The 26,463-nt window shown below is 39.9% G+C and overlaps 1 protein-coding gene across 12 annotated transcripts; it reads right to left on the bottom strand.

Moving 5' to 3' along the window:
• Positions 1–274: 274 nt before the first annotated feature.
• Positions 275–26,071, bottom strand: TMEM129 (transmembrane protein 129, E3 ubiquitin ligase). 12 transcript variants are annotated; one of them, XM_080592211.1, is made up of 14 exons: positions 24,750–26,050; positions 23,857–24,331; positions 21,222–21,381; positions 12,904–13,020; positions 11,007–11,111; positions 10,174–10,305; positions 7,663–7,812; positions 6,727–6,864; positions 6,009–6,125; positions 4,834–4,938; positions 4,344–4,457; positions 3,943–4,050; positions 3,000–3,189; positions 275–2,099 (listed from the first exon to the last, which is right to left on the bottom strand). In XM_080592211.1, exons 1-4 carry the CDS (start codon positions 24,952–24,954, stop codon positions 12,976–12,978), a joined length of 885 nt encoding a protein of 294 aa, XP_080448337.1. In that variant the 5' UTR covers positions 24,955–26,050; the 3' UTR covers positions 275–2,099; positions 3,000–3,189; positions 3,943–4,050; positions 4,344–4,457; positions 4,834–4,938; positions 6,009–6,125; positions 6,727–6,864; positions 7,663–7,812; positions 10,174–10,305; positions 11,007–11,111; positions 12,904–12,975. The 12 variants fall into 12 exon arrangements, with proteins under 12 accessions (XP_080448337.1, XP_080448335.1, XP_080448339.1 ...); XM_080592209.1 differs by lacking the exons at positions 21,222–21,381; positions 23,857–24,331; positions 24,750–26,050 and adding an exon at positions 14,297–14,457 and having other exon boundaries at positions 3,013–3,189; XM_080592213.1 differs by lacking the exons at positions 21,222–21,381; positions 23,857–24,331; positions 24,750–26,050 and adding an exon at positions 14,297–14,457 and having other exon boundaries at positions 3,000–3,172.
• Between the last annotated feature and the right edge of the window lie 392 nt (positions 26,072–26,463).

The raw sequence follows: 26,463 nt of genomic DNA, 5'->3' as shown, positions 1-26,463 counted from the left end.
CCTTTCTCCAGGTAGAATAGATTCTGGAACCTCAGCTGCCCCCTACCACCAAGCTACAATGCATTAAATGCAAGCTCATGACAAGATGTCAAAATACAAACTGAGGAGTTGGACCCAATCCAAACGTACTGCAAATTTTCTTCCCTCCCCTTTCAGCAAGAACTAGACCCCCATCCAAAAAAAAACACCCTAAAGCAAACAAAAAGACTACTGAACCCACACACTCCTTTCATAATGAAGCACCAACAAATCCAACACGGAAAAACAACTAACAGAGATTTTTAAAGTCTTTATTTCTTCTGCATAAATATGCCAAAAACATAACATTCTCATATTTACAATCATAAAGCACGTGGAAACATGCACACTGGAACAACGATGCTCTAAATATTACTTTAAAAGGTGCTGTACAGATTTGTACCCCGTATACACACCCCATGCTCTGCAGTATGTGACTGAGCCACCTTGTGCTGGGATACTACCGAACCCCGTGCCTAAGCACAGATGGCAGAATCCCAACAGCCACAGGAACTGTACAGGACAAAACTCACCAACCCACAGGCAGCTTCCCTCCACCCCACAATGGTGAGAGGTTAAGTAATTTTTTTTTTCTAGGTAGCAAAGGCCTCAGCCTCTTCCTGTGTTTGGGAACAGAGCACAGAGCCAAAAGGACATCCTTACCACTGAGCAGTAGCTGTGACCAGTCCTAACATACACCTGTTAAAGCAGCAGCACATATTCCCCTGCGTAATCAAAGTTTGTTCTTTGCTGGGAACTGTCAAACTCGTGATAAAAAAAAAAAAACACTGTAGCAAATTTCTACACATGTGGCACGCCTTAGCAAAGGCAAGCTAATGCTCCAGCCCACTGCAACAATGCAGTTTGCAGTCAGGTTTTCCTGATGCACTGGACAGATCAGAAAATGTGTCTGAAAATCCCAGAAAAGCACAGAAATTCTGCAAAAACTCACCTGGAAAAGATCTTAGCAACAACTGGAAATATGGTTTTGGAAGGGACTGGAAGTAGTTCCTGAGGAAGCAGCTTACTTCTGCTTTAGCAGAACAGCTGGTTTCTGGCCCTCGGGTACATGGCAAGCCCCACAACAAAGCTACCGTGCACCATCCCTAGGCCACAGTTTCTGCAGAGGCCTTACGAAGGGCTGCAACAGCAAAGCTGAGCTACTGCAAAGAGAATTCCCAGCTCTAAGAGACACTTGTACCTCAATACATGCTACATAAGTCACAAGGTCTGTAAAAAAATTCTTCTAATTGAAACATAGTTCTGGTCTAAACTCCACTGGAGCCACAGCCCTCGCTTTTGAGGTTTTCAGCACAGTGATAAAAAAAGGTAGAGCAAGGGAGAATCAGCACCATCGTGGAGTTTAGCCAGGACACCCCATGTCCAAGAGCAGCCCCAAACCTGCCAAGTACTGCTGGCTCTCCTCCATTTCCTGTAACAACAATACCACTGACCTCATCCACTTTCAGCAGATTGTTTTTTTAGGACATGCTGCAACACACATGAAAGTGAAATCCAGGTATTCAGACAATCACTCATCCCCTCAAAGAGACAGAGCTGATTCAAATAAACCATCTACCTTTCCCTTTCTCTCCTCTCACTTAGGCAGATGCTAGCTTAACATGTTTTATCTCAGAGAACGGAAAATATGCTGAAGAGATGATCACCAAAAGTTAAAAGCAGTCTGTTTTTAGCAACTGAAGAAAGGCTGGAATTATCTACATTCTTTTGAAGCAGTTCTCCAGGTTGCATGTACAATTCTGGTCCAGTAGAAGAAAGAGGGTTTAAGTCCTTGGTTTAACAGGAAGCATTCTTCATTCTGACTCAATATTGGACCAATTCACCAGCAAAACAGTTCACTTTAAGCATCATCGTCTCCAAATAGCAACAGCAAGAGCCATCAACTGAAGTAGCCTTTACAGTATGATGCAAGTCATCTGTCAGTGCAGGTCAAGAAGAAACAGTCTCTCAAACTTTAAGGAACATCCATCATCATCTTAGCAAAGCTTAATGAAATTTGAGGTTTTACACTTGAGGCAGAGCTCGCAGAAGACAATCTATCCTTAAAGATCTGGAGAAACCTAAACAAAAGGCAGATAGTTTTATAAATACAATATATCTAGTAATTAACAGTAAAACATTTACTCTCTTAAGCTGTGGTATTACAGTACTAAGAAACGGATCAGAGCGTTGCCCAGGGTGAACTTAAAGCACAGTGTAAAACACAAAGCCATACTTCCCATACTAAAGGAAGTGTTACAGGCTGCATGAACACTTTGAGAACGTAACTTACCGTAAAAAGAACACACACCTGATACAACTAAACTATTCGCCAATAAGAAAATGAAGTGAGCCTATATCCCAACCCCTTACACCATCTTCACCTAAATATTTACTAATTCACAAAATACATTTCTCTCAATTCTAATCAACACACTCCTGACGTGTCCAAATTATTTTTTTTCTTTCTCTTTAAAAATCAACCAGATGCATTCAAAATTATAGCCATGTAACGGGGCTCAGAACAGCTCCATTTATTTTTTTTTCCCGAGACTAAAACTCCAAGTAGAAATTTTAAAAAATGGGGCGGAGTGGGGTTCTCCTTCATAACTCACAAGCTGGTTTTAAAGCAACATTCGCTTTCCACACATAAGTCAGAAAGCTCCTGCCATTTGAGAGCTAGAGTTCATCACTCCTGAAAACTATTGTAAAAGGTATTGTCTCTCTCTGAATATTGATCTTTGTATCCCAGGCAATCTAGGTGTTATCTCAGAGAGAAGCTATTTAATTCACTTTCCGTATTTTGTGTGTCACAAAGATAGCTTTTCAATTAGAATGAGTGATTACGAACCCACTGAGCATAAACAATCATTATAGCCCTGTTTAAAACCAAGACAACCGCAAAGCAGGTAAATATCAAGTGACTACCCAGAAGACCAGAAAAGCTCCCAACTCTGATTACAGATGCATGCTTTTTTCACCTGCTCATTTCACCTTGTGCTGATTGCACATACGCTGACTGTAAATGTCTTCTTCTTTCAGCGCAGAATTTATGAGAGTTTACCAGTCTTCCAAGTCTTGATCTGCTGATCTCGTGCTATATCCTATTCTTCAAATCATTCTGCCACAGGAGGAAAGTCCTTCTTTGATAGTTCTATATACAAAGACAGACTAAATATTTACAAATACTGAATTAGCACTTCAGAAAAAATAACACATTAGGTTTTAGTCATGCTGAAAGAATTTAACTTAAAATCAATTGAGACAACAGCAAAAAAAATGCTAGTAGAGCAGCTTTTTTATTAGGGTGCTACCTGCCTTTTCCTCGTATTCCTAGGGGAATGCAAAATCTAAGTAGTGTAAAACTAGTTACATGGCATATTTTTAATGAGGCGATATTTTAATGATTTTATTATGCAATATATTTCATGATAATGACTGTTAAAGACATCTGTATCCTATTCCATATTTCAGTCTTCCTTAAGCGTAGATCAAATTACATAAAATACTATGTTCATAAAACTGACTCAAGATACAAACCATCCTATTAACGCATCAAAAGGATCTACAGTTCAAAAGAAAAAACTTTCATTGAAACCTATTGCTGCAAACGCAGAGTTGATTTCATCACAAAATACTAAGGGCAGAAAATCTGCTATTAAAATGGTTTTCAAAAAAAATGGCAATTGGGCGATAAGACATGTTCTCTAACCAAACAGATAAATATGTCAATTGATAAAGTTTGAAGTATTAGAACTTTCAAGGTAATGCATTAAATACAGGAGGATGAGACAAAATACTTATCATAAAGGAATAAAAAAAGAAACCGATCAGCTTGAGCTGAACAGTTGGATTCTGTTGAACAATGCTGCATATGGGCTAATGAAATAGAATAGGTAAAATAAGTAGTCACCATGAACTCACCTTGGTATTTAAATTCTTTTTGTCATTATTCTCTCTTCAGTGCTTCCCCATCCCTTTTCAGAGTATTCTGACTGATGTCCTTCCAGTAAACTGCTACAAAGCTTAAGCCTACAAATAAAAATCCACATATTTTCCTTCTGTATCCCTTTTTCAATTCAAAATGATTAGGTGGCTTTACTACAGTAACCTTTTTCTACTAAGAACAGCGACAACCTCCTACTTAATCTAATAGACTATCACAAGAGAACAGTAAGGATAGAATTTTACCACACAACACATCCCTAAAACCAATAATAAAAAAAAATATCATGAAAGCTTGGATTGGAATATAGTAATAATGCAAGCTTGCTTCTAACTTAATACGTGGGAAAAAAAAACAATTGATAAGCTGCATTTTATACCTCTCCAGCCTGCAGTCTGAATCTCTGAAAGTTTTGCTGTCAGGCAGAAAGATGCTTGTGTTTTTCTGTTTCTGATCATTCCATCCCGAGGAACAAGTCGCTGGAATCAGGTCACTGCATAAAAACAAGGAACTGTCATTGTTATCAGCTGTAGAGCAGCTTCACCTCTGAGGAGAAGCAACTTTTCAGCTCCTAGGCTTAGCAGGCTGGTAACAACCACAGGGACCAATTCTACAAATTGCCATTGCTCTCCATAAGACAACCGGGGAAAGGTTGTCAGCATCTTACAGCATTTCCTAACTGCAGAAAGCAGTAGGTGGGGAGTTAGACTAGGAAAAGCCAAGTAAATTCAATGAACAAAATTAACTATGTGTTGCAGGAAGGAGAAAAAAGCAGTATTAAACAGGGATGGAAAAGCAAGATTAAAAAAAAAGCCATGAACACCTTCAGAGCATAAACAATTAACAGAGATCATCATTATAGTATTTACCTTATTTCTATACCATGTTGTACTGTCATTACTTCATCATTGTTGCCTAAGGTCTCCCACTCTGAACAATTCGAAAAAGCCTTCTGATGTCCTGTTTCAGTAAAACTGAAAATAAAACGAAAAGGTCTGACACCATAGAGCTTTTATATCATAGTTCCTCCTAATTCTTCACAGGATAAGGTGCTAAGCAGAGAAAAAACACGACCGTATTTTTCCTAAGGTGTGGGGAAAAAAACTACTAACCCCCTCCCCCACCTTAAATCATTGCTCCATTTTTTTGTGGAGCTGACACAACTTTATATAGAGCTAAACCACACTCTCCTTTATTAACTTACTTTCTTAGAAGACTTCTACACCAAAACTACGAAGGGGTAAGAAATAAGACCAAAACCAACCACTAGAGTAGAAATTTAATTCCTGAGCAACTTAAAACAAAAAAGGTCTTAGCCTGAAAAACTCTACCTTTCTGTTAGGCATTTTTGAACATTAAACTGACTCTGTCCTAGTCCCAGGCTGGGTCACCAATTCTGTTGTTCCAGAAGCACTTTTTTCTCATGCTACCTTTCATAAGCAGGGAAAAGCTTAATCAAAATACAGAAAGGATATGAAAAGAGAACTTTTCATAAACACAATTTCTCTATAATATCTGTAGTAAATGTAACAGAGTAGTAAATTAATAGGCAGCAACTTTCAATATTTGCTGACACTTACGAATGCATTTTGTGCATTCCATTCCTTCACTATAACATTCATTAACTTCTATATAGCCAAACTTCTGCATGCCAAAAGGTAGAATGCAGCGCATGTAACACGTACAGAAGTAACTACTGCAGAGCCACAATAATTTCAAAATTACAACCACTGAAGCAGAAACCACATTCCACGTGGAATCAAGAGCAAGACATTAATGTCACCTAAACATATACACAAGAGAACACCTGCCCCAAAATAACCTGTGCTGTATCTCCTGATGTTTTCTTCAACTTTGCAATAGAACACTGTATGTATCTCCAATTATACAGCATAATTATTCTGGAATGATTTCCTGTCCTCATTAAATTGCACATGTTTACGTAAAATTAGAGCTATTAGCAAATGGAAGGATAAATTCCAGTTATATTCCAAAAGTCTGTTTGTAATATGAATGCATCACCACATGGAGAATCATTTCATACCTTTCCAGTGCATGGTACATATGCATATAATGGCTTTTGCCCTTTGAAACCACAGAAGGGTCAGGATTGTTTCGTTTTCTGCGTTTCCATACCGGAGAACAATCAGGAGAGCAGGAACTACAAAAATAAGATGTGGATTTTTACACAGTATTTTTCATCTGTGTTTAAACGTTTATCAGTTTTGCAAAGTAACGGCATGTGACACACGGGAAGATTTTTTTTCTTCGTGGTGTGATCCTTCAGTCATAACAGAGGAATACCGAAGAAGAAAATGGCTCAAATTTGGTAATCACTCCATTGTATTCTGAAAACTGAACCCAGTCGGAATTGCCCAAGAAACTCCAGTGAGCTTGGAAGTGGAACCATTTTCAGCACACACAACCCCCGATCAACGTACTTCAGTAGAATAGAGGTAAGTGCATGAGGTGCTTCAGTTTTACACTCCCTGCTGTTCTGCTGACAAGCACAGTACTGCTAAAACACAGAAGCAGAAAGAATGCTGCTCTTCTGCTGTTCATCATACAATTCTGTAATGCTGGTAGTTTTCCCACATTCAATGCTCTGTACCAGAGATGGCCTACATCCAGCAGTGTAAATGTGAAGCTCAGTCCCAGCATCAACTGCTCTCTCACAAAACATTTCCTACAAAAAAAAACTAACAGCAGCAACGTGTATTTAGTTATCTCAGTAAGCTGATCAAAGAAGTTTTACTTCATACCTCTCCGGTGCATAGTCTGTCTGTCTGTGTTGGTTTCCACACTCATTTCTCTTCAGTTTTTCATCAAATATGGGGAAAACAGAATCATCATGATCTCCACAAAACCATTCCTGAGAGCTGCCTGAGGGTTCTGTATTACTAAAAACAGAACAAAGAAAAAATCTGGATTTAAAATACTACCCAACTAGCTTACTGCTCCAAGAAGAAGACACCTAAGAAGTGGTCAATGGCTCATCTGATACAACACCCAAATGGTGCAAACCACTGCAGGTTAATCACAACACAGCTAAAAACTATTTACACACTGCAGTTACAGTGCTTACAAAAGTACATTCACTCTTCTACTCCCACTTTACTAGTCCAAAACTTGTAAAATGTTAAGTGGTGTGAGTGAATGAAGCTAGCCTTGTTACAAAAATTCAAAGGTATGAAAAAAAATAATTTTCCATCTTCAACACAGTTGCCACTCTCCAGCAAAGAGCACAAAACTCTAATCTTCACAGAATTCTTGAAATCTCTCATGTATCATTATCACAGGACAGTCGTTCTGCTGACAACAGAAAAAGGAAAGATGGAAAGCTTGTCAAGGTCAAGGAACAGTAACGACCAGATTTCTACTTATGCTTATCCTTTTCTAAGATAATTTTGTCTTGTGATGACTGGTGTAAATACACAGGGGAATAGTGTGTACTACCGCAAAGAGACCAAACGCGTTCTTCCTTCAAGTGGAAGGAAATTCACTGGAGATGAATTTAGACTAAATAAAATGGACTTGAAGATTAACAGAACTCAAAAATTAAAACAAGGTTTTCAAGTAGGCTCCCATTCCTGAGTCTGAGACTCATTTCTTCTCCTGCTCCCAGTTAGGAACACTGAAGGAAACACAGAGTCTTCCTGTGAAGCAGTAGGCGTGATGACCAATTCACCAATACATACACTGGCTGCAGATCCCAGGTCTCTTCACTAGGAGGATCCCACGCGTGCAGTGCTATCTTCCACAGCCTGATCTGCTGGTCCCAGGATCTACGGCTGTACTTCTTAAATTTGTTGGGTGTTCTAGGATGCACTCCTGGTATTCGTTGATTCCTGTGAACAGTAATGTTTGTACTTCAGGATATTATTTTTGTTCTTCAAAAAAGTCCTGTCCATCAGATAAAGCAAGCAGCAGTAGTCTAATAGCTTTCCTATTTCTAAACACTTACACTGAGATAGGTATATTCTAAAGCATTGCTGACAACAGACTGCACAACCAACAACAAAACACTGAATCAGACCAGAGGTTCATCCAGTCCAGCAATACAACAAGGCAGCTGCCTACTGGCTGCACACAAACATGAAACCAAAGAAACATACCTCAATAGCATCCTAGCCTCTGGATATTTTTATCTCAAACTTTGTGAATCTCGTCCAGGTTCTTTGTACTCACTACTGTACTAGGCATAGCTGTGATGGAGGTAGCTTTCTTCATAGGAACCCCTCTGTGCTGCGTTGTAGATTTACGGCTAAACAATGTTGATAAGAAACTACTATTTTGACTACTAATATTTTGACTCTTTTTTTCCCTAATCTGCCCAGCTCCGTCCTGCAGCCAGTAAGCTGGGAGCAGGCAAGAAGAGGGGAAAACAGCTGTCACAGCTGACTCAAATTGCCCAAAGCAGTATTCCATATTATATAACATCCAGCTCTGGGGTAGAGGAAGAAGAGGACGCGTCTTCCAAAGTGGCTGCTTCTCAGAGACCAGCAGACTATCAGTGTTCTTGTGGGAGGCAGTAAGTGATGGCCTTTGCATCCACCAAGTTTCCCCCTCCTCCTTTCCATCACCTATTAAATTTCCCTGATCTCAATCCATGAGTTTTTCTTAATTTTGCTCCCCCTGTTCCCTCTCCATGCCACTGGGAAAGGGGCAGTGAGCAAGGAGCTGTGTGGGTATGTGGCTGCCAGGGGTCAACCCACAAGTGTCTTCACTGAACTGTCTTCCACTGTTTTCCACGCACTATTACAAGGTGGATTGCTCTACTTCTAAATAGCATTTTTCCTTTGGGAGCGTGGAGAGCCGTGTACCAACACGCTCCAGGTAATACACAAATGGTGTGCCCTTCCTGAATCACCACTGGGCAGATGCTGTAACAATGCTGGGATCAACCAGTGACCGGAGGCAGTATTTCTCAGATGGTGCCTCCAACCCAGACCCTGACCACCACTGGTAAGTTCACTCAAACCCTGGCTCCAGTACAAAATACTGTTCATAGGAACAAAAACGCAATCATGCTTTAAATGACACAAAGAACCTTTACCTCAAGTAGTTCTCCCTACCACCTTCACAGATGAATATAATCATCCACAGCAGTTTTGCTATCATTTTGTAAGATAAACAGATCCCTGCTTAAGAACAGTATTATTAACTGCCCTGTTAAAATGCCACTCAGAAAACTTTTAAAATAGTTCACCCATTTTTTTTCCCCTCCTCAATGTTGTTCTCACCTTTTCCTATTTTCCACCTACAATTTAACTGATCACAGCACAGCTACACAGCAGCCAGGCACCATTGTAAGACTGGCTGCAGTCCTATCACTGATGACACAGAGACAAGCAAAACCACAATTCAGAAGGCAGTCTGCAACGCTGAAGAAAGAACTTTACTGAAGATGCGATCATGATATTGTGGAATATCTGTGATCATTTATGACATCTGTTGTTGATATTTAATCAAGTTTTTAATATTTTGTTCAACAGAAAGCTTGCTGCACTCACTGCACTGGCAATTTTCACCATAGACTCTTCAAGGCAGAATCGAGAGAATGCAACTCTAAGTATCAAGTCACATTAAAACCAAAAACTCTACATAACAACCCCCAAAACTAAAAACCAAGAACACAGATGCACATCCACATGTTACTGCAGAGTAGTTTCTGTATCCTGATAGGTCTGCAGTAAGCAGAGGGGACTAGCTAAAAAGACTTCAACTTCCACAATTCATATAAAAAAGCTCTAAGTGGAATGACAAAGGAGACAAGAAATCCAAGTTTTGGTTTCAGTTAGTTACTGACAAATCATTGAAGATTGGTTGCTCTTACCAATACTTAAACTCAAGGCTTCATTCATTCCTCAAAGACAGCATTTCCTGGTATCAATTAACTTCATAATGGCCTACCAACAGTCACCAGAAAGGTCTCATTAAAAATCCGATTAATGCAGATTTTTTTTTTCCAAGCATGATTGCCACTATACCAACAGCAATACACAAATCCAATATTTAGCTTTAAATCTTCACTAACTAATCTTGCTCCTATACAAAAAATACCTGGCTTCTCTATAGGGAAAAGAATTGATTCAAGTTTTCTTCACTTATCATTCCTATTACTTCAAGCAAACTAAAGCTGTGTGCTGACCTACATGTCAGGAAAAAAAAACAAAGTATTTGGAAATGTGCAACACGGTACAACTTACTTCGGAACTTCTTTAATATATCTGTCATATGCAAGTGTGTTCTTTCCAAAATTGATCTGTTTTTGTCTTCTCCTCAGAACCACTTCATCTGTTTCCCTTTCAGATGGATTAGCAGAATCATTTGAAACGGAACTTAAAAATAAAAGTTAGAATGAGACTGTTGTAGAGCTATTAAGGTGCTTTTCAGGTCACATAAACATATAGTCTGCAACTGCAATGACAGACAGCGGGCACAACTCTTACTTCTCTAGTTTACAGAGCTAAAAGTTGGACTAACCAAAGCAGCCACTAGAACAAACTGACTAATGTTTTCTAGGTTAATGCAATTGCTCGGGTTTGTAATAAGCAGACATATACTTAATGCTACTTAGTGCCAGAGCTGCCTTACAACAAGCTTACGGCTAGTCCCACAACAAGGAAATCAAGTTGTGCATGATTATTGCATACATGTGTAACAACCTCCTAGTATATATTAAAAATCTTCAACCCAGTAAAACAAGATGGATAATGTAAAGGCTTGAATGACCTCATAGCCATTTCTCTAAGCCTAGAAAATTGGTTTTCATTTTCCCACCTCACTATCTCTATTTTCTTGTACAGACAATTGTAATGAATACAAAATTTAACCTGAAAAGGAAGAGAACTTGCAATGATCACACAAACAGTTTCTGAATTCTCCAGGCTACTCTCTACTTAAGGTTTCCTTCAGGCTTGATATGAAAAAGCCTGTCCGTATTTCAAGTCTTCGTTAATGCATGTGAAGTAGTTGAAAATCATCAGATGGTTATTGCTAAAACCACACAACAGTAATTTAGTAATTATTCAATACTTACTTTGTCATTTTCCTAGCCGACGTTCTCATTGTTTTGCCTTCTTCAATTCCATCTTCCCAGTCGGGGCAATTATAAAGAGGCTGAGAATTTTCTGCTGTCATAGAGCTGTAAAATCAGAACTCTATATGAACATTTGTTGCTCAAATGTATTTAAGTGACAGAACCTTCAGCGGTGGACAAACACAGCTTCCTCCCTAACTGTGATACCATGAGAGTGCTCCTACTCCATTTCAGTTCAAAGTCAAACAAATTAAAACATCTCAGCTTGTCACCTTCTGTGGCGATGTAAAATAATTGGCTTACCTTTTCAGGAAAAGAAAACAGTCAAAGTTTTATATCAAAACATAGACCTTAATCTCTTAAAACATTCCCAGCTTAGCTACTGCAAGTAGTTCTCTACTGCAGTTTCATCAAAGAGAACAATAAATGAAATTATGTAAGGTCAAATATCTTTCATTGGCAAAGGACTTCATAAAGCACAGGAGAAATGGAGTAGATTAGAAATACGTCCATCACCAAAGCAGAACTAAGATCCTGACAGACACCTGTAACATCTCATACTTTTCTGGCACACCATTTCAAAAATGTAAACTCTGCTACATGAGGACAAGAAGGGAGACAGGAAGCTGCTTAATAACTAGTGGATTTATATTTTCTGAGTGAAGTGACACACACCAGTTACAGTTAAAAAACACAGTACAACTGGATAATGAAAACTGGAAACACTGAAAACTGGATAATGAAGCAATATTCTAAAGCGGTCAGAACTTTTCCTTTCACACTGAAGTCTGTCCACTTCTTTCAGCACTAATGCCTCAACTTTTAACATACAGTAAAATAAAGTAGATTTAGTTTACAGTCTAACTTCCCTGAACTGTTTTGCATCAACAGTTGAAATTACCATCAATGCTGTTAAAATAATTTTAACACTACATGGCATGAAGATCCAGCCTACTCAACTAAAAAGAACTTTTTCTTCAACTTACCTACTCAACCAAAAAAACCTAAAATATTGCTAACACATCTGTTTTGATTCACAATCATAACATGCAATTATTATTATTTTTTTTAATGACAGCGTCAGAGACATAGGAAACACTCCTGAAGGTAAGATTATTTTTCCTAACCTCTTCAAATGATTTATTTATTAACTGAAACAATATCAAACATACAATCGGAAATTATATGAGCCACCTTCGTATAATGCAGTACTCAGAGATGTACAAAGGACACAGAAGTCGTCATGTATCTTCAGTAAAATATTTAACCTCTCCTAACTTACGTTCTATGCAGTATTCTGCAGGTACCCAAGCATTCACCACTTCTCATACTTCCTGTCAGACATTAAGACACCAATTGCAATCAGTTGTTCTGCCTGAGGTCTTTAGTCTAGAATATCCAAGAAGCAAAGCAAAATACTCATGGAACTACCTACCCATAATATTTAATTTCATCAAGTTATTACCAACACTAGACTGCAAAGGAAATTGTTATTTACTAAAAATTGCAGTAAAGCTGAATGCGCTGTCAAGAGAAGAGACTCCATCATTGTTTGCCCCACTCACATAAATATGTACAAACAAGCTAAGCATAAAAATTAACAGCACATAGCTTCCATGGATTTTTATACTAACACTGAAAACATCAATAATAAGGAGCTTAAGCTACTGCCTCAGTATATACCATTTCTTTCTTTCATAAGCATTACTTGCTGATGTGATGGCATGTATTTCAATCAGCCAAACTGAATGGTCTACTGTCGCAGATATAGTTTGCTAACTCTGTGCTATGGCATTATAAGAAAACATTTAATTCAATCACATCCCAAGCTTCGTCAAATTGCTGAAGACAAGTGTGCCAAGTGAGTATTTAAACAAACTTGACATGTATTCCTTACCCCTCCAGCCAGTGGTCTAAATGTCTGCAATGATATTCACCAGTCCCCAAAGAATCTGAACCATTCCAGCTTCTACATTTCTGTTCTCGTTGCCAGCAGTCTGGATCTTGCATATAACTAGAAAATAAGAATTTTCATCAAGTCACAGGGAGTCACTGAACACTGACTATGTAAAACACAGTATCATCATTTATAGTTACAAAATGCTGATTACTTTGGCACAGAGATATGCAATTTGTGCCAAATTATTCATTCAAGCGATGCTAACTTAGTGTGTTAGACAATGCAATTACTGAGAAAAGGGTCTTTTACTATTGCAGTTATGACAGCTGAATTTTAAAATAGACTGTTCATTTTTAGAAAAGCAGAAGTACCCTTTCTCTGTTTGCAATAAAATAGGGGGAAAACACAACTGAAGACCTTGAATATGTGTTTATAGAACTGCTGACATGTGCCAAAATTCACAGTCTGCAACACATCACTTTACATTTATATACTATTCTATTCATCATTTAACTCTTGGAAGAGCCAAACATACAGAATTATCGCTTCAACACAGGAAACAGCACGTTTAAAGAGAACTACGTCAAACGTTGACATGGAAACACTTTTACACAGGAAATAGTTTACCAGACACTGCCTTGGGGTCCTCACAAGCACAGAAGGAGGTAGCGTGGGGCACTTGTAACAGACTGAAAGGACAGCCGAGGACTGCTGAAGGATTAAGTTACCTAATTTTTCCTTGCCTTCCTCCTCAGTTCTGGCGGCTTTGACATCTTAAATGATAGGTTACTAAATAAAACAGCTTCACAGCCCTGGCTGCTGGGGTAAGAACCATCAGGTCTGCCAGCACCTCCCTGAGAGGATGAGCCCGTGCTGCCGGCTCCACACTCCGGGCACACAGACCCTGTCCCTGTAAGGTAACTGCACCTTTTTAAGTCAAAAAGTGAAAGCGGCGAGGAAAAGGGTTTTGTAATTGTAATCCTGGATTAACAGCCTAGGCATTCTTCCTCCACCCAGACTCGCTGTGGCAGGTCCCGGCTCCCAGAGGGCTCAAAGTCACTCGCACACCACATTTACTCCTCATCGTGAATCCAGGCAAAAGGACGCTTTCGACACATTCCTTTTCACAAAGATGGTTAAAAGACAAAACGCCTCCCTAGTCACCCGTGACAATGACTACCCAATTAAAACACCTGAAACAAGCAGCATACAAACCCCAACCAAACCCCCGCGCCCCTCAGCGCTGACCCCAAAACACACCACCAAGGCAAAGCAGCACCTTTCCTCCTCACGACCACGAACCGAGCCCCACACACAACCCCAGCTCCCCCACAGAAGCCGCCTTGAAGGAGCCATACCCTCACCCCCAGCCCTCCCCGGCGGCTCCCACCTGTGCAGCCCGCCGGGCCCCCCGCCGCCAGTGCGGCGCGGCAGCCCCCGCCGCCCGCCCGACATGGCTGAGGCGAGCCCCGCCGCCGCCGCCGAACATGGCTGCCGGCCTGGCGCACCGCGCAGCCGCGGTAATGGCGGCTTGAGGGGAGCCGGAGAGCGGGCCGCGTTCGCTTGACTTATTTTATGCAGCCTTCCTCATTCATACTATACTAGGGAAATGTGTATAAAAGAAGGAATTATCAAGTGGTCCTTCAGGAGAATGTTAGCCCTTATTCCACTGTCACATTCTGAGCTAAAACCACACCAATAAATCGGTCTGCTTTCCACCCACACACAGTTTTTAACTGCTAAACATAACTTAAAAATGAAAAACAATAGTCTTTCTTGCATAAAATCGACTGTATTTTTATTCATCTCTTCACAAAGTTTTAAAATGAACTACCTGTAGTCGTTAAGCCTTTAACTTAAAGGCTATTCAATAACTCTGTTTTAAAATAGATACACTGGATAAAAAAGCAACACAAATAACAAACCTTGTGATATATCTTTGGAAGAAAATGTCTCATAGTGCATGTCAGAGCTTGAATGTTCATATCTCACCTCCTCAAATGACTCAAAGTCAAAATTTCTTAAGAAATGTCACTCATCAATTGCTCACGTAAGTTTAGGCTGACTGGAATGCTACATAGCTGCAGTCTACAACACTTCAGCACAACAAAAATACTCAATTGGAAGTGATCACATAATAATCAGGTATTCTTGTTGCAGGTTTTGGCAAGCCTCCTGGTAAACAACTGCATTTATAGCATGGATTCCAGCTATATCCTGCTTAGACAACGTGCCTTTTGTGGGTTACCAAATCATGCTTGTCACTAACAAACATTTTGTCAATATTATCTGGAATGTTACAATCACAGAAAAACAAACAAATCACAACTGTGGAAATAAATAATACATGTAGCCACTGCCCATGTTCTCAGAAACACCTGTTCAGCTGCAGTGCATATGGAAATCTGGGCTATATATGTCTACATACATGTGGTATTTACACCGACACTATGCAGCCACATATAGGTTGTCTTACTGTATGTAATGACATTACATAATGTACTGCAGTTTACTAACATTACCTACCTACAGGTTAGTGATGTGGAAGAACATACACGCAGCTGAAAAAGGAACTCTAAGTCACTCCTAATTCAAGAAGTTTTTATTCTTAAAGTAAATATTTTAGCCCATAACATTACTCAGTTCATTTTTCTCTTAGAAAATTGCTGTAAAAAAAAAAACAATTCTAAACCCTACCCCTACCTTTAAGAAACATATCATGGTTGGGTGAGAGGCAATGTATTTATTTTTTTACTGCAAGCAGAATGAGGACCTGAAGCTATCACGAAGACAAATTCCTATTTTTGTGCTATATAAATTTCATGTTCAGTGAATTATGCAAGACAAATAAGATTATCAGAAGACCTGTGTTAAGAAACCTGTCATGGTTTTTCCTTCTACTCTCTTAGAGGAAAATGTCATACAGATTTTTAACAAGTTAGTTCTGTAACATAGCCTTTAAGAAGCTTACCAGCTTTGGAGACATGCCAGGTTACTACAAGAATTTAAACTTGAAAAAATGCTTGTTTTAAGGAATTTAAGACAGGCAGTATTATTAACATAAATCATTATTTTATTTTTGTAATTGTTACAAAGTTTTCTTAGAGGCACTTCTGTGGACAGAACACTACCATAAAAAAGATGCAACAGTATTATACATTTATGACTATTACTTTGCTATATTGTCATACTGGCAAAACAAATAAGATGGGTAAAATCAAAGTTCCACGGAAAGGAAAAAATCGATACAAAGAAGATAGAGTTACCTAAAGAAAAACACTACTGCACAAGCAATTGGGAGACCAGAGCTTTTACTACATGAGATATTACTGGCAATTGACTTTTTTTTTTTTTTGATAAATATCTGCAACTACATGTGCTTATTGTCTAAAGTTCTCAAGGCCTTTATGATTTTAACTTCATACATCATTACAATAAATATTTTTATTCCAATCAGGAAAAGAGATGTAGGAATTGACTGTCAGTGACAGAGTCCAGAATCCTACCTTCCCTTCTGCAACTATTTCAAGGACCATATCCCTTATATCTGTGCCATATTATGCAAACTTACCGTTAAGTAAATGGTTCAAAATTCTTATTTATAAAGTCTACTGTATAGTAAGAAGGTGCATGTCAGGTGATACCACCTGGCCGGCCCTGCAGAACTCTTTCAAAGGTTAAAAAAGTCCTGCAGAGAGACTACTTCATACTTCCAAATAACTTTTCTACAAAAGTACTGGAAAATTCACTCATCAGCTCCTTGATTTTCTACTAATTTTCAGACTTGACAACAAAAACGAAACTCAATTTTATGCTATTCAGATGGCACATGCCATTTAAGATAAAATCGTACTGCCAGTCTCAGTGTTAAATTTTTACTCTTTATGATCCGAAACAACAGGTAATGAAAACCAAAAAAACCACTCTTATTAATAGGCAGTACAGATAACTGTGTAGTAAAAGTTGTGTATGTAACAACTGAGATATACTCAGTTAGTGTCCTTAAACTCAAGTTTGGTCTTTTATAAGTGCAAATTTAAAAACAAACAAACAAACAAGAAAAAAAAGCTCCTCCACCAGCAATACAATATAGTATGTCAGATCTCAAATGATGCTGTCAAATCTGTTTTCAATTCCTTTTCGCTCTCCAAAACACGGCTTAAAGCCACATACATAACCATTTCCTGACCACATTACTTTAATTGGAGTTTGGCGCATTCAGCATACATCCTATGGCTAGGCTGATACTAGCAAAATCTTTTGTGGCTGCACTTCCAGTACTTGTACCATTTTTAACACCCTGCTACCTATTCCTTCTCAGAGCAGTCTTGCTTCTCAAGGACGTCAAGACTTTTTCAGTTAGCCACTGGCATGTTACCTGTGCTTCTGATTCACAGAACCTTCTGATTACACACTATATAAGGGAAGCATTAGGGCTTTCATTCTCCTAGACCAAAGCATTAAATGACTTCTTTCTCTCACCATTTGCCCCACCTGTCTGCCAGAGGGTACTGCCCCTCTGAGATGGACTACCTAGATAAGCAAATACCTGCATCTCAGCCACTGCAGTGCACAGATCAGTGTGAGAACTCAAACACACATTCTCCAGCACCTTGAAGCTTTTCACCAAGCATTGTGACAAGCAATTGTTCATGAAGGGTCTGATGGACATACAAAACAGTAAGCATGGCATTTAGGTCCAGGAGAAGGACTCTCTTAAATTTATGGAAAATGCTTTGATTTAAATTTGCAAATTATCGTGGTGCAGACCATATCCCGAAGTGTGCATCAGTACCCTCTGAATGTTAAAACACTGAATACTGCTTATGAGCAGTCTTGAAAGTGCACACCTGAAAAATTCTGATTAGTGAAATGAATGATGGTCATTCTTGGGGCATCTAGCATGGCAACTTATACCTCTGTGATCCCGGCATCTCTTTCAGGGAAAAGGTTACCTTTCAAAACTTAAAGGCTTTGAAAAAGCTGAGCACTCTTTCAGAGTAATTTGATGGTTTGGATATTTGCTGCGCTCATTTCAAATGTAGAAAAAAATCCATCATCTAGAAAACACTGAAACCCTAAGCAATGTAGCTCCTGGAAACCAACAGATTTAATGACGCACAGCACTAGCAGTGTAAGTAAGCAGGGTACGGTTCTGAATCCTTATGTTGTTTGAAATAAATACGTCCATCAAAAAATAAACTAGAGGCAGTTGGAATAAAAAGTCCCTGTGGGAATTGCATATCTTCAGGAATTCAATTCCTGAGTTTACAGAAACCCATCCCCTTTACAAATGGAGGGGACCAGCAGAAGGAACTCAACTGGAATACTTGCTTGGTGAACACTCGCCAAGATGAATAATAACTTGACAAACAGATTAAATAAAAACAAAGGTATCAATGAAGACTAACCAAAGTCATTTTTTTTTCAGTTAGCCCTTTATGAAAGAATCAGAAATACCTATGTTGAAAAGAGAATACTACTGCAAACATGGATGGGATAACCTTATTCCATCCACGACATAAACAAAATATTGCAGTTCCAGAAACTGATGAATAAAAAAAACAAAGACACAGGTAAAAATGGAAAGGAACTGAAAAGATCAACATCCATTTTAAAGGCTGTAAAAGAAAGCTCTGGAGTTTGAATTCCTGTAGAATGTGAAGTGTAAGAAAATTCCAACAGGCCGTTTGACCAAAACCACTATGAAATACCTTCAGATTTAAAAAGTTAAAGCATATCCAAGTATTATTCATCGTATTATGCAAACATCTAAAATGCAGAACTTGGCTCGGCAAGTTGGACAAGGCACACGGCTCGACAGCCAGGTCTCTGGGTGCTGCTGATCCTGTCGGCTAGCAAACCATTTGCCCATGCAGGTGAGGCACCACATAGGACGACAGTAGCATTGCTGGCATTCCCCTTCATTTGGCTCCTGGCAGTTCTTGATGAGCTTGATGTTTGCAATAGTCTGCATACACCCTATGCATGGCTCCAGCTCCTGAAGGAGAATAATGTCAAAACTATGAACTGCACACAAAGGCTTGCTATTGCTCTTCAGAAGGCTTTCTGAAAATTATCTGCATACAAGCACAGCAGCAACCTGAGCTGGGCAGAGCCTCAAGGCAAAACTGCCTCATCAGAAGATGGCATGTGCTTCCAGTCTCCAGAGCTTCCATGAGAACACAAACTATTGAATGAGAACAAATTTACTCTATAGACAGAAATTCCAGAACTGCTGCGTGAAACTGATTAAGCACAAGTGACTGAAAACAGACTTTCTTCAGGTCTCTGAAGATCTCCACCTGTTTCCAGAATACAGCAGGCACATTAAGGTAAACAAGCAGCCATCTTTATCATTCGGACATGCTCTTTTTCAAATAACACAGAAATACACAGTTAGGAAAATAAGCAAAGCAAACAGTTCTCACCACTTGTTACATCAAGTGGTTCCTATGTTCCATGTTTGTAAATAAAAGACATAAATAACAGGAAATATGGGGTCTCCTGAAATCAACAGGCACTGGTCTTGAGGAACCAGAAATTTACTTAATATTTCTTGGAAAATATTAGAATGATTGATATTTCCCCACAGTTAGTTATGCCACATGAGCTTGCAGTTGCATACGGAGATCATCTTGCTCTGAAGTGTTTTAGCAATTAGAATCATAGAACAGTTTGGGTTGGAAGGGACCTTAAAGATCATCTAATTCCTACCCCTCTGCCACTAATTAATTGATAAACAATGATAAGCATTTCCCTTGTGTCTTCCAGCTAAAGCTCTCCCTGAACTTGATGAAGTTCAAAAGACAGCACACTGAACAGGCAAGGAGACGTGAATCCTGTTCATACTGCTATCATGGATTTATAAAGTTCTGAGAAAGGCATCTTAACACCTAACTTTGTATTTATATTAAAAAAATGGAAATACTTATTCATCACTTACCTTTTAAAAGTTTTTTAATGGCATAAATGAAAAAACTTTGAAGTGCTTACTAGCATTTACAAAACTATCCTCACAGCAGGGTAAAGCCATACTATTGATGTAAAATAGCACTGATATAACAAAAAGCAGCTCTGTTTTGTGGTCTCTGGCTACCACTTCCAAAGCACATTTTCCTTTAACCACACAGGCAGTTTGATTGTGGAACAGATCCAGACAAAAACTAGTCATCTTTCTTAGCCTCTTTACACCTCAGTCATTTCCCTCAGTCAGGTTCACTGCTGACAGTCTTGTGTCAACATGGAGAAAGGAAGAGTGTAGGATGCAGGACTGCTTCTTTCAGGGGCTATATAAGGTTTTAGCTTGAGAAATTAGAGTTTATCTTAGTTTTTGGGCAGGAAAAACTCCAGTGCAGAAAGATTAATTAACTTTTTCAATACGTTCATGGAGCTTTAGAGTAGGGAAAAATCACACGTATTTTTAATGTCTGCATCATATTATTTTGTTACATTTTTTAATCAATGTCAAACCAAAATTCAGTAGCTCAGTTGACACTTAAATATGTCACAAATTAAAAGCCCTGAAAGAAAGGAACTCTATCAAATAAATAGTATCTTTTCTTTTTTATGTCTTCACACTGTTTGCTGGCACTGCAATCAGAATGCACAACCTCACCATGTGCAGACATGTCTGATCCGGCTTTATTTTACCTACTGCACGTAACCATGCAGTGCAGATAATATAAGCTGCATGATACTGCCCACGGTATCAAGTACTCACTCCACTAGCTGGCACATCTGCCACAGTCTCACTGCAAGGTCACCAGAGCTAGTTCAATCAATTGCCTTTAGTCACGCTTATGATTACAGCACAAGTATAATAATAACCAGGTCTCCACAAATGCTACTGAAGGAAGGACTCCATGGCCTTATTTACAATTAAAGCAAGCCCCAGTTAAGTATCTTTAATTTATTAGAGGAGAAGATCCAGCAAAACCTGGCTGTCTAGAAAAGCAAGCTGTAATAGAGCAAACTGCCTAAAGCACAGTAACAACAGCTGTTATTCTAGGTCTCTGCAAACCTTCTGAAAATACAACCTCACCATACCCAAATGTTTTCAAGTAAAAGTTTTATGGAAATTATTATAGGGGACTTTCTTCTACTGTGCTATTTCTTATGTCTCAAAAATGTAATGTTCACAATACAGTTCATTTCTTAGTAGAAGGAACAGAAGCAGCAGCCGGATCTACATAATAAATGTTTACTGAAACAGGTGAGCCCTAAGTAAACAGAGTTACCAATTACAGTAATCACAGGCTCACCTATATTCAAAAATATAATTATTACAGTCTCACACAGATAGAAGGTCTCACCTGAGTGCTTGGAACAGAATAAGGCTGGTTAATTTCCACCAGAGAAGTAAAGGTTTCTAGAAATAAATCACTGAGGCTTTGATGGATCACAACATTAGCTGCATTGATGATGGGAGCACGGAGCTTTTCTCGGAGCTCCCCATACTCTGTGGAGTTCAGCCTGAAGAAGAAAAGATGGAACAAAATGTTACCTTGGTTATCCATTCAAATACCTTGATAGTACACTGCAGAGATTAACATCAGACTAGTGAATACGCAGAAAAGCCATGTAGGTTGGTACATACTGGTCAGAATAAATATGACAGCAATTATTTTATTTTATTTTGCTGTTTGTTTGTTTGTTTGTTTCTGATACAACTTGAAACATGATGTCATCGTGCCTGGATCCCAACCTGCATATATAAGTAAGTTCAGGCTTCATGTCCAGCCGGTTCTTCATCATACCCTTATCAGATTGCCAACAGGGTATTCCAGAGATCAGCTAAAACATCATAAAAGGAAGGCTTTTGAAGTCATTAGCATGAATAGAAGTAATACTGGTACATAAATCATACTTTAACTAGAAAATACTGCATGCACAATTTCTGTCCATCTTTTTAATGCCTATTTACTTATACAATAGAACAAGTTCATTATAATAATATATATAGTTCCCTAGAGTTCATTAATTCCTGAGGACAGAAATTACAATTATTATATGATGAGGCATGTATCACATACCGAAACAGTACATGTAAGTATCAGAAGAATGTCAGTTGGTATCAGTGTCTGTGACTTTGTGACACAATTATAGATTAAAACTGTAATTTCACAAGGCTACAAACGGCTGCTGAATGTGACATGCTCTGATTTAAGGCAGCAGCAGGCTGTGTTTCACACTAGGTTGCCTCTAGTAAAATAAGTCTCCCTAAGAGAGTTGCACAGGCCTTACGTGGCACCAGACTTTGTACAGATCCTGTAGTGACACGTTACTGTCGTTACCCTTTTAAATGTAACAGCTCTGAACTGTAGATTCAGAAGTCCCCATCTCAGTGTTTCCACTCATTAAACAGCTTTCATGAAGGAACCCTGGGAACATCGCCCTGAAATTCCTCGGTCATTCTGCCACTAGCTCGGTTCCTGCAGCACAGAGCAATGCAAGGCCAGTTTAGCTTTCGTTCCTGGTGGTCTCCATTGTTTTAACTGCTGTAGGATAACGTAGTTTGCTGACTACAGTGTCTGTGCAAATAACAGAGACCTTTGTATCCAGAGAATGAACTCACACTGAACACGCAGAGAAACATGGCCTGCCTACACAAAAGCATTTTTCTTTCAGAAACATCCCACTGTATCTACTTCTGATTCTGCATATATACAATGATCCTATATCCTTAAAAAAGGGATTTTTGTCCTATGGCACTCTTCTTAAATACTGTTATGACTGCAGTCTAACTGATTTGCTCTTTTTGACATGTCTTATTACAAGAAATTCTAAACAGTCTTCTTGGTGCCGTTCTGTTCAGCCACAGAATTTGGGTTTTTGGATTTTTTTTCCCCTAAAAGGAATTGCCAAGGAAGTCACACTTTTCTCAGCAGGGGACGTAGTTTTTTATCATGCTGACACTGAAGCACTTATAGAAGAAGATCATTTAGTTGTTCAATACTTATTTGGTCACCACTCTCACAGGCCTGTAGAAGCATCCTCTTTTCATTGGATTCTGTCATGCTCACCTGAGCTAACCTCTAAGTTTGAGCCGTTCACCTGGATGTCTAATACAATCATCTCATGCCTCCCTCATGCTTGCCAGGACCCCTCTGTTCACCTAAACGTCTGGTAATGTCTACTTTTAGTTACCTGGTAAACACATGCTGCTGACTTACAAATTTACAGCAAACAGGCATTCAAATACCTTTTCAAATATGTAGTTGCAGGAGCACAAACATGGCTTTGTGCACTCCTTTTAATGACACAAGAACAACAAAGACTTTAGCACCGTTCTAATCAGTGTTACAGGTTTCTGCAGATCTTGTACTTTCGCCCAGCTACACAGAAAGACTGCTAAAAAATAGCACAGGCCCTGGGCAAACAATCCATAACAGTTCACAGAACATTTACTATGATTTACTGCTATGAGAATGCATAAATCATAAATGGACCAAAATTATTTCCTTGCTTTAAGGATAGTTGGCTTGCTCAGTGAGATCTCTTTTGTCCAGTGACAAAGCTACAAGACTTGAGCAGGAGAGGGAAAAAAAAGACACAGGTGAACAACAGCCAGTTTTAGACAAATCACTATTTCTTCACTCCCCAAATTTGTGAGACCAAAGATTCAGAGATTCTCCCTTTCTTTCCTATTCTTCACCTTTCACCTAAGTTTTTCCAGTTACTTCTTTCTGCATCCAGAACAACCCTTTTCCTAAGAGAGTACCAAACGGGGCAGTCCCTCTGTTTAACCGTTGTGCATTTATTATTTTAAGTACATGAATCTTTCTAAACAATCTTTCTTCGACACACTGTGTGGTAGAACTGTGCTCGCAGCATCTCTCAACACCAGGCAGGGAGCAAGGAGACTTCAGATCTGCCACAAACACGCTCCATTAGCACCATCAAATACCATATATATATAACATAACAGGGTAGTATATTTTGTTTTACCGAATATCAAACGCCTTCACGTAGGGATTAATACTGGCAACACGGATGGTGAGGAACTGCACAGGCATATTTGAGTCTGGGGTGAGCTCATGCTGTCTGGAGTCTGTCACTGTCAAATGAATGTCCTGCTGCTGGGCAACATGTAAACAGTAGGTGGTCACCTTAATGACCCATGTGTCCGTAACGATCACCCTCGCTCCTGGGGCTCCAGTAGCAAATTTGTCAATTCTCCTAAATTCTGTATTGATGGAAGAAGCCACTGCCCTCCATCCTGACTGTGGGAGAGCATGAACAGCGAGCGTCCGGGCTAACGGATGGTTATTCCAACCCTTCCGTGACCAGTAATACGCCAGGGCACCAGCCACCGCTGGAAAGAGAACGGCGAAAAACAAGAAAGTTTTCCATCCACTTGAAGCCAGGTAGAAAAAATAAAGGTGTTTTTCAGGTGCAGCAAAGCACATACCAAGGTAATAACCTGCAAGGAAGAGGAAGCAGTTAAGTACGCACGTAAAGACACACCCCTGGATCTTACAGTTAATCTAGCCAGTGAGCTCACCCCCAGGACAGCTGTAGGATGGTATCTGTCGTCCTAAGCAATTTCATACTTCGCACCCTTACCTGTCACTGAGTTTTACTAGAAATATATCACTCAAGGAAGCTGATTTGAGTTTCCTGATTAAATAAAAACCTCTTTTTTTTTTTTTTTTTTTGTATCAGCACGGATGCAGCCAGGTAGTTTCAAAGCTTAGCGTTCCACAGAAGCCGGAGAGCTCCCGCAGCGAAGCGCCGCGTTCCCAAGCCGCCCGCCGTCAGGGAGCTCGCCCACCTTCCCGCACCCAAGGGTGGGAGGCGGGTGTCAGCCCCTTACGCCCCACCGAAGCCGTGTCTCTCACCGAGGGGCAGCAGGGAGTGAGCCAGCAGCGTGCCGGTGCTGCGCCGCAGGTGGTACTGCACGAAGGCCGCGTCCTCGCTGCCCAGCCAGGCGGCCAGCAGGCTCTGCACCGTCAGCCCCGCCGAGCGCACCTCGTCCGGGGGGAAGACGAAGCAGACGGCGAACACCACGTAAGCCAGCGTGAAGGTCACCGCCGGGCTCTCCATGCTGAGCCGCCGGGGCACAGCCACGGCTCGCCACGGCTCGGCTCGGCCTTGTGAGGCTCCCTGGGAGATGTAGTCCTGCGGGCTCGCCAAAGCCCTGCTGCCACGGCACGGCACGGCACGGCCTCAGGAGATGGCCGTGGGGAGGCTGGGCAGGGCCAGGAGGGCTTGGGGTTGCTCCTCACCCACAGGCTCATCTTGTCGCGTCACCTGCGGTCTCCATCCCCGGCAGCCAGGCACGTGAAGGCGGGGGTGCTGAGCTTCGTGAAGTTCATAAACGTTTAATTGTACGCTGCGCAGGCCCGGCGGATGAAATTAATTAGAGTTCTAAACTCAGAACAGTGCCGTATGAAGATAACATCCTTCTGAATTAGGCTAATGTTCTACTTACGGCTCCAAAAAAAAACAACACAGAAAAAAACAAACAAAAAACAAAACAACAAAAAAACACCCACTTTTTCTCTGGGCTTCCTGTTGTGTTTTATGTAATATTTTCTTTAGGGGATGATCAGTTCAGACCTTAATGGGAGACAGATTTAAAGGTACGTTTGTGCACTCCAAAACACAGTAGAATCCCTTCTCTGATTTCTGGTTACTCCTGAAATAGAAAAAATAAATAACTAATAGCCACAAGAACCGCTGTTTCTCTCAGAATGCAACAACCCCCCTGCCTGCACCCTGTAGTAACCATGAACTGCAACATTTGTCTGTTATAAAGAAAGGGGAAATTGTGTAATTGGAGAAGGACAGAAAAGAAACCCTTGTGCATCATTTTAAGCTGCTACTGAGAAGGAACCAAGTAAATAGGAAATGCAGCCCCCACAATGGGAAATCTTATGCTGGCAGATGGTTGCTGTGTTACTGATGTTGTTGGGGATTAGGAATTCGTGGTTGTTTAGTGATTCTTGAATAAGATTGCTGCATCAATACAATTAAACTTGGATTGCGAGCATCTTATGTCATCCTAAAAGACAGCGTTGTTACAAAGTTTATTGTTTTAACAATCATTTCATTGTTGCTGTCTAATGACTCAGCTGCAAGAACCGTTTTAATTCGTGGGCTGGACTATGAAGATTAACAATAAAAATAAGCTTGTGAAGCCTTTTTTTTTTTTTTTGTCAGAGGAATGTTGAAGCAGAATAGCTGAGATGTTGTGGAAGTTATTGTGCCTGCGGGAGGAGGGAGGAGAGGCAAAATACTCTAGCAAAAGCAGCTATGTGGGACAGTTGTGCAAAAGTCCTGAAGTTCCATGTGGATTTATTTACCAACACGGATTTCTCAACAGAACCAAAATTTAAACATGGACCTAAAACTTTTCCAACTTCTGAGCTGATCCTGCATTATTTTCTGTATCAGCAAGTTTCATTTCTTTTAAAGGATCTTAATGGGAAAAAAAACACAACAGCATTTCATGAGCTCTCTCAGGGGATGCTCTGGGTTTATTTCCAGCGACCCCTCATAAAGCCAGCCCACTGTTGGCTCAGACCTGACTCCTCCAGTCACCTACACAGA

The sequence above is a fragment of the Anser brachyrhynchus genome, assembly GCF_964034855.1.
Source record: "Anser brachyrhynchus genome assembly, chromosome: 4".
NCBI classification, from domain to species: Eukaryota; Metazoa; Chordata; class Aves; order Anseriformes; family Anatidae; genus Anser; species Anser brachyrhynchus.
The sequence above is the reverse complement of the archived record's forward strand: the minus strand, read 5'-3'. Positions and strand labels throughout refer to the sequence as shown.

What these genes read in the sequence shown, in the direction of transcription:
- TMEM129 (XM_080592209.1), bottom strand. Translation starts at nt 14,361, where the DNA reads ATGTCGGGCGGGCGGCGGGGGCTGCCGCGCCGCACTGGCGGCGGGGGG. An exon ending in TTAGACCACTGGCTGGAGGG is followed by an intron (nt 11,112 to 12,903) that starts GTAAGGAATACA and finishes CTGATTTTACAG; the next exon opens with CTCTATGACAGCAGAAAATT. An exon ending in CAACATGGTATAGAAATAAG is followed by an intron (nt 4,458 to 4,833) that starts GTAAATACTATA and finishes GTTTTTATGCAG; the next exon opens with TGACCTGATTCCAGCGACTT.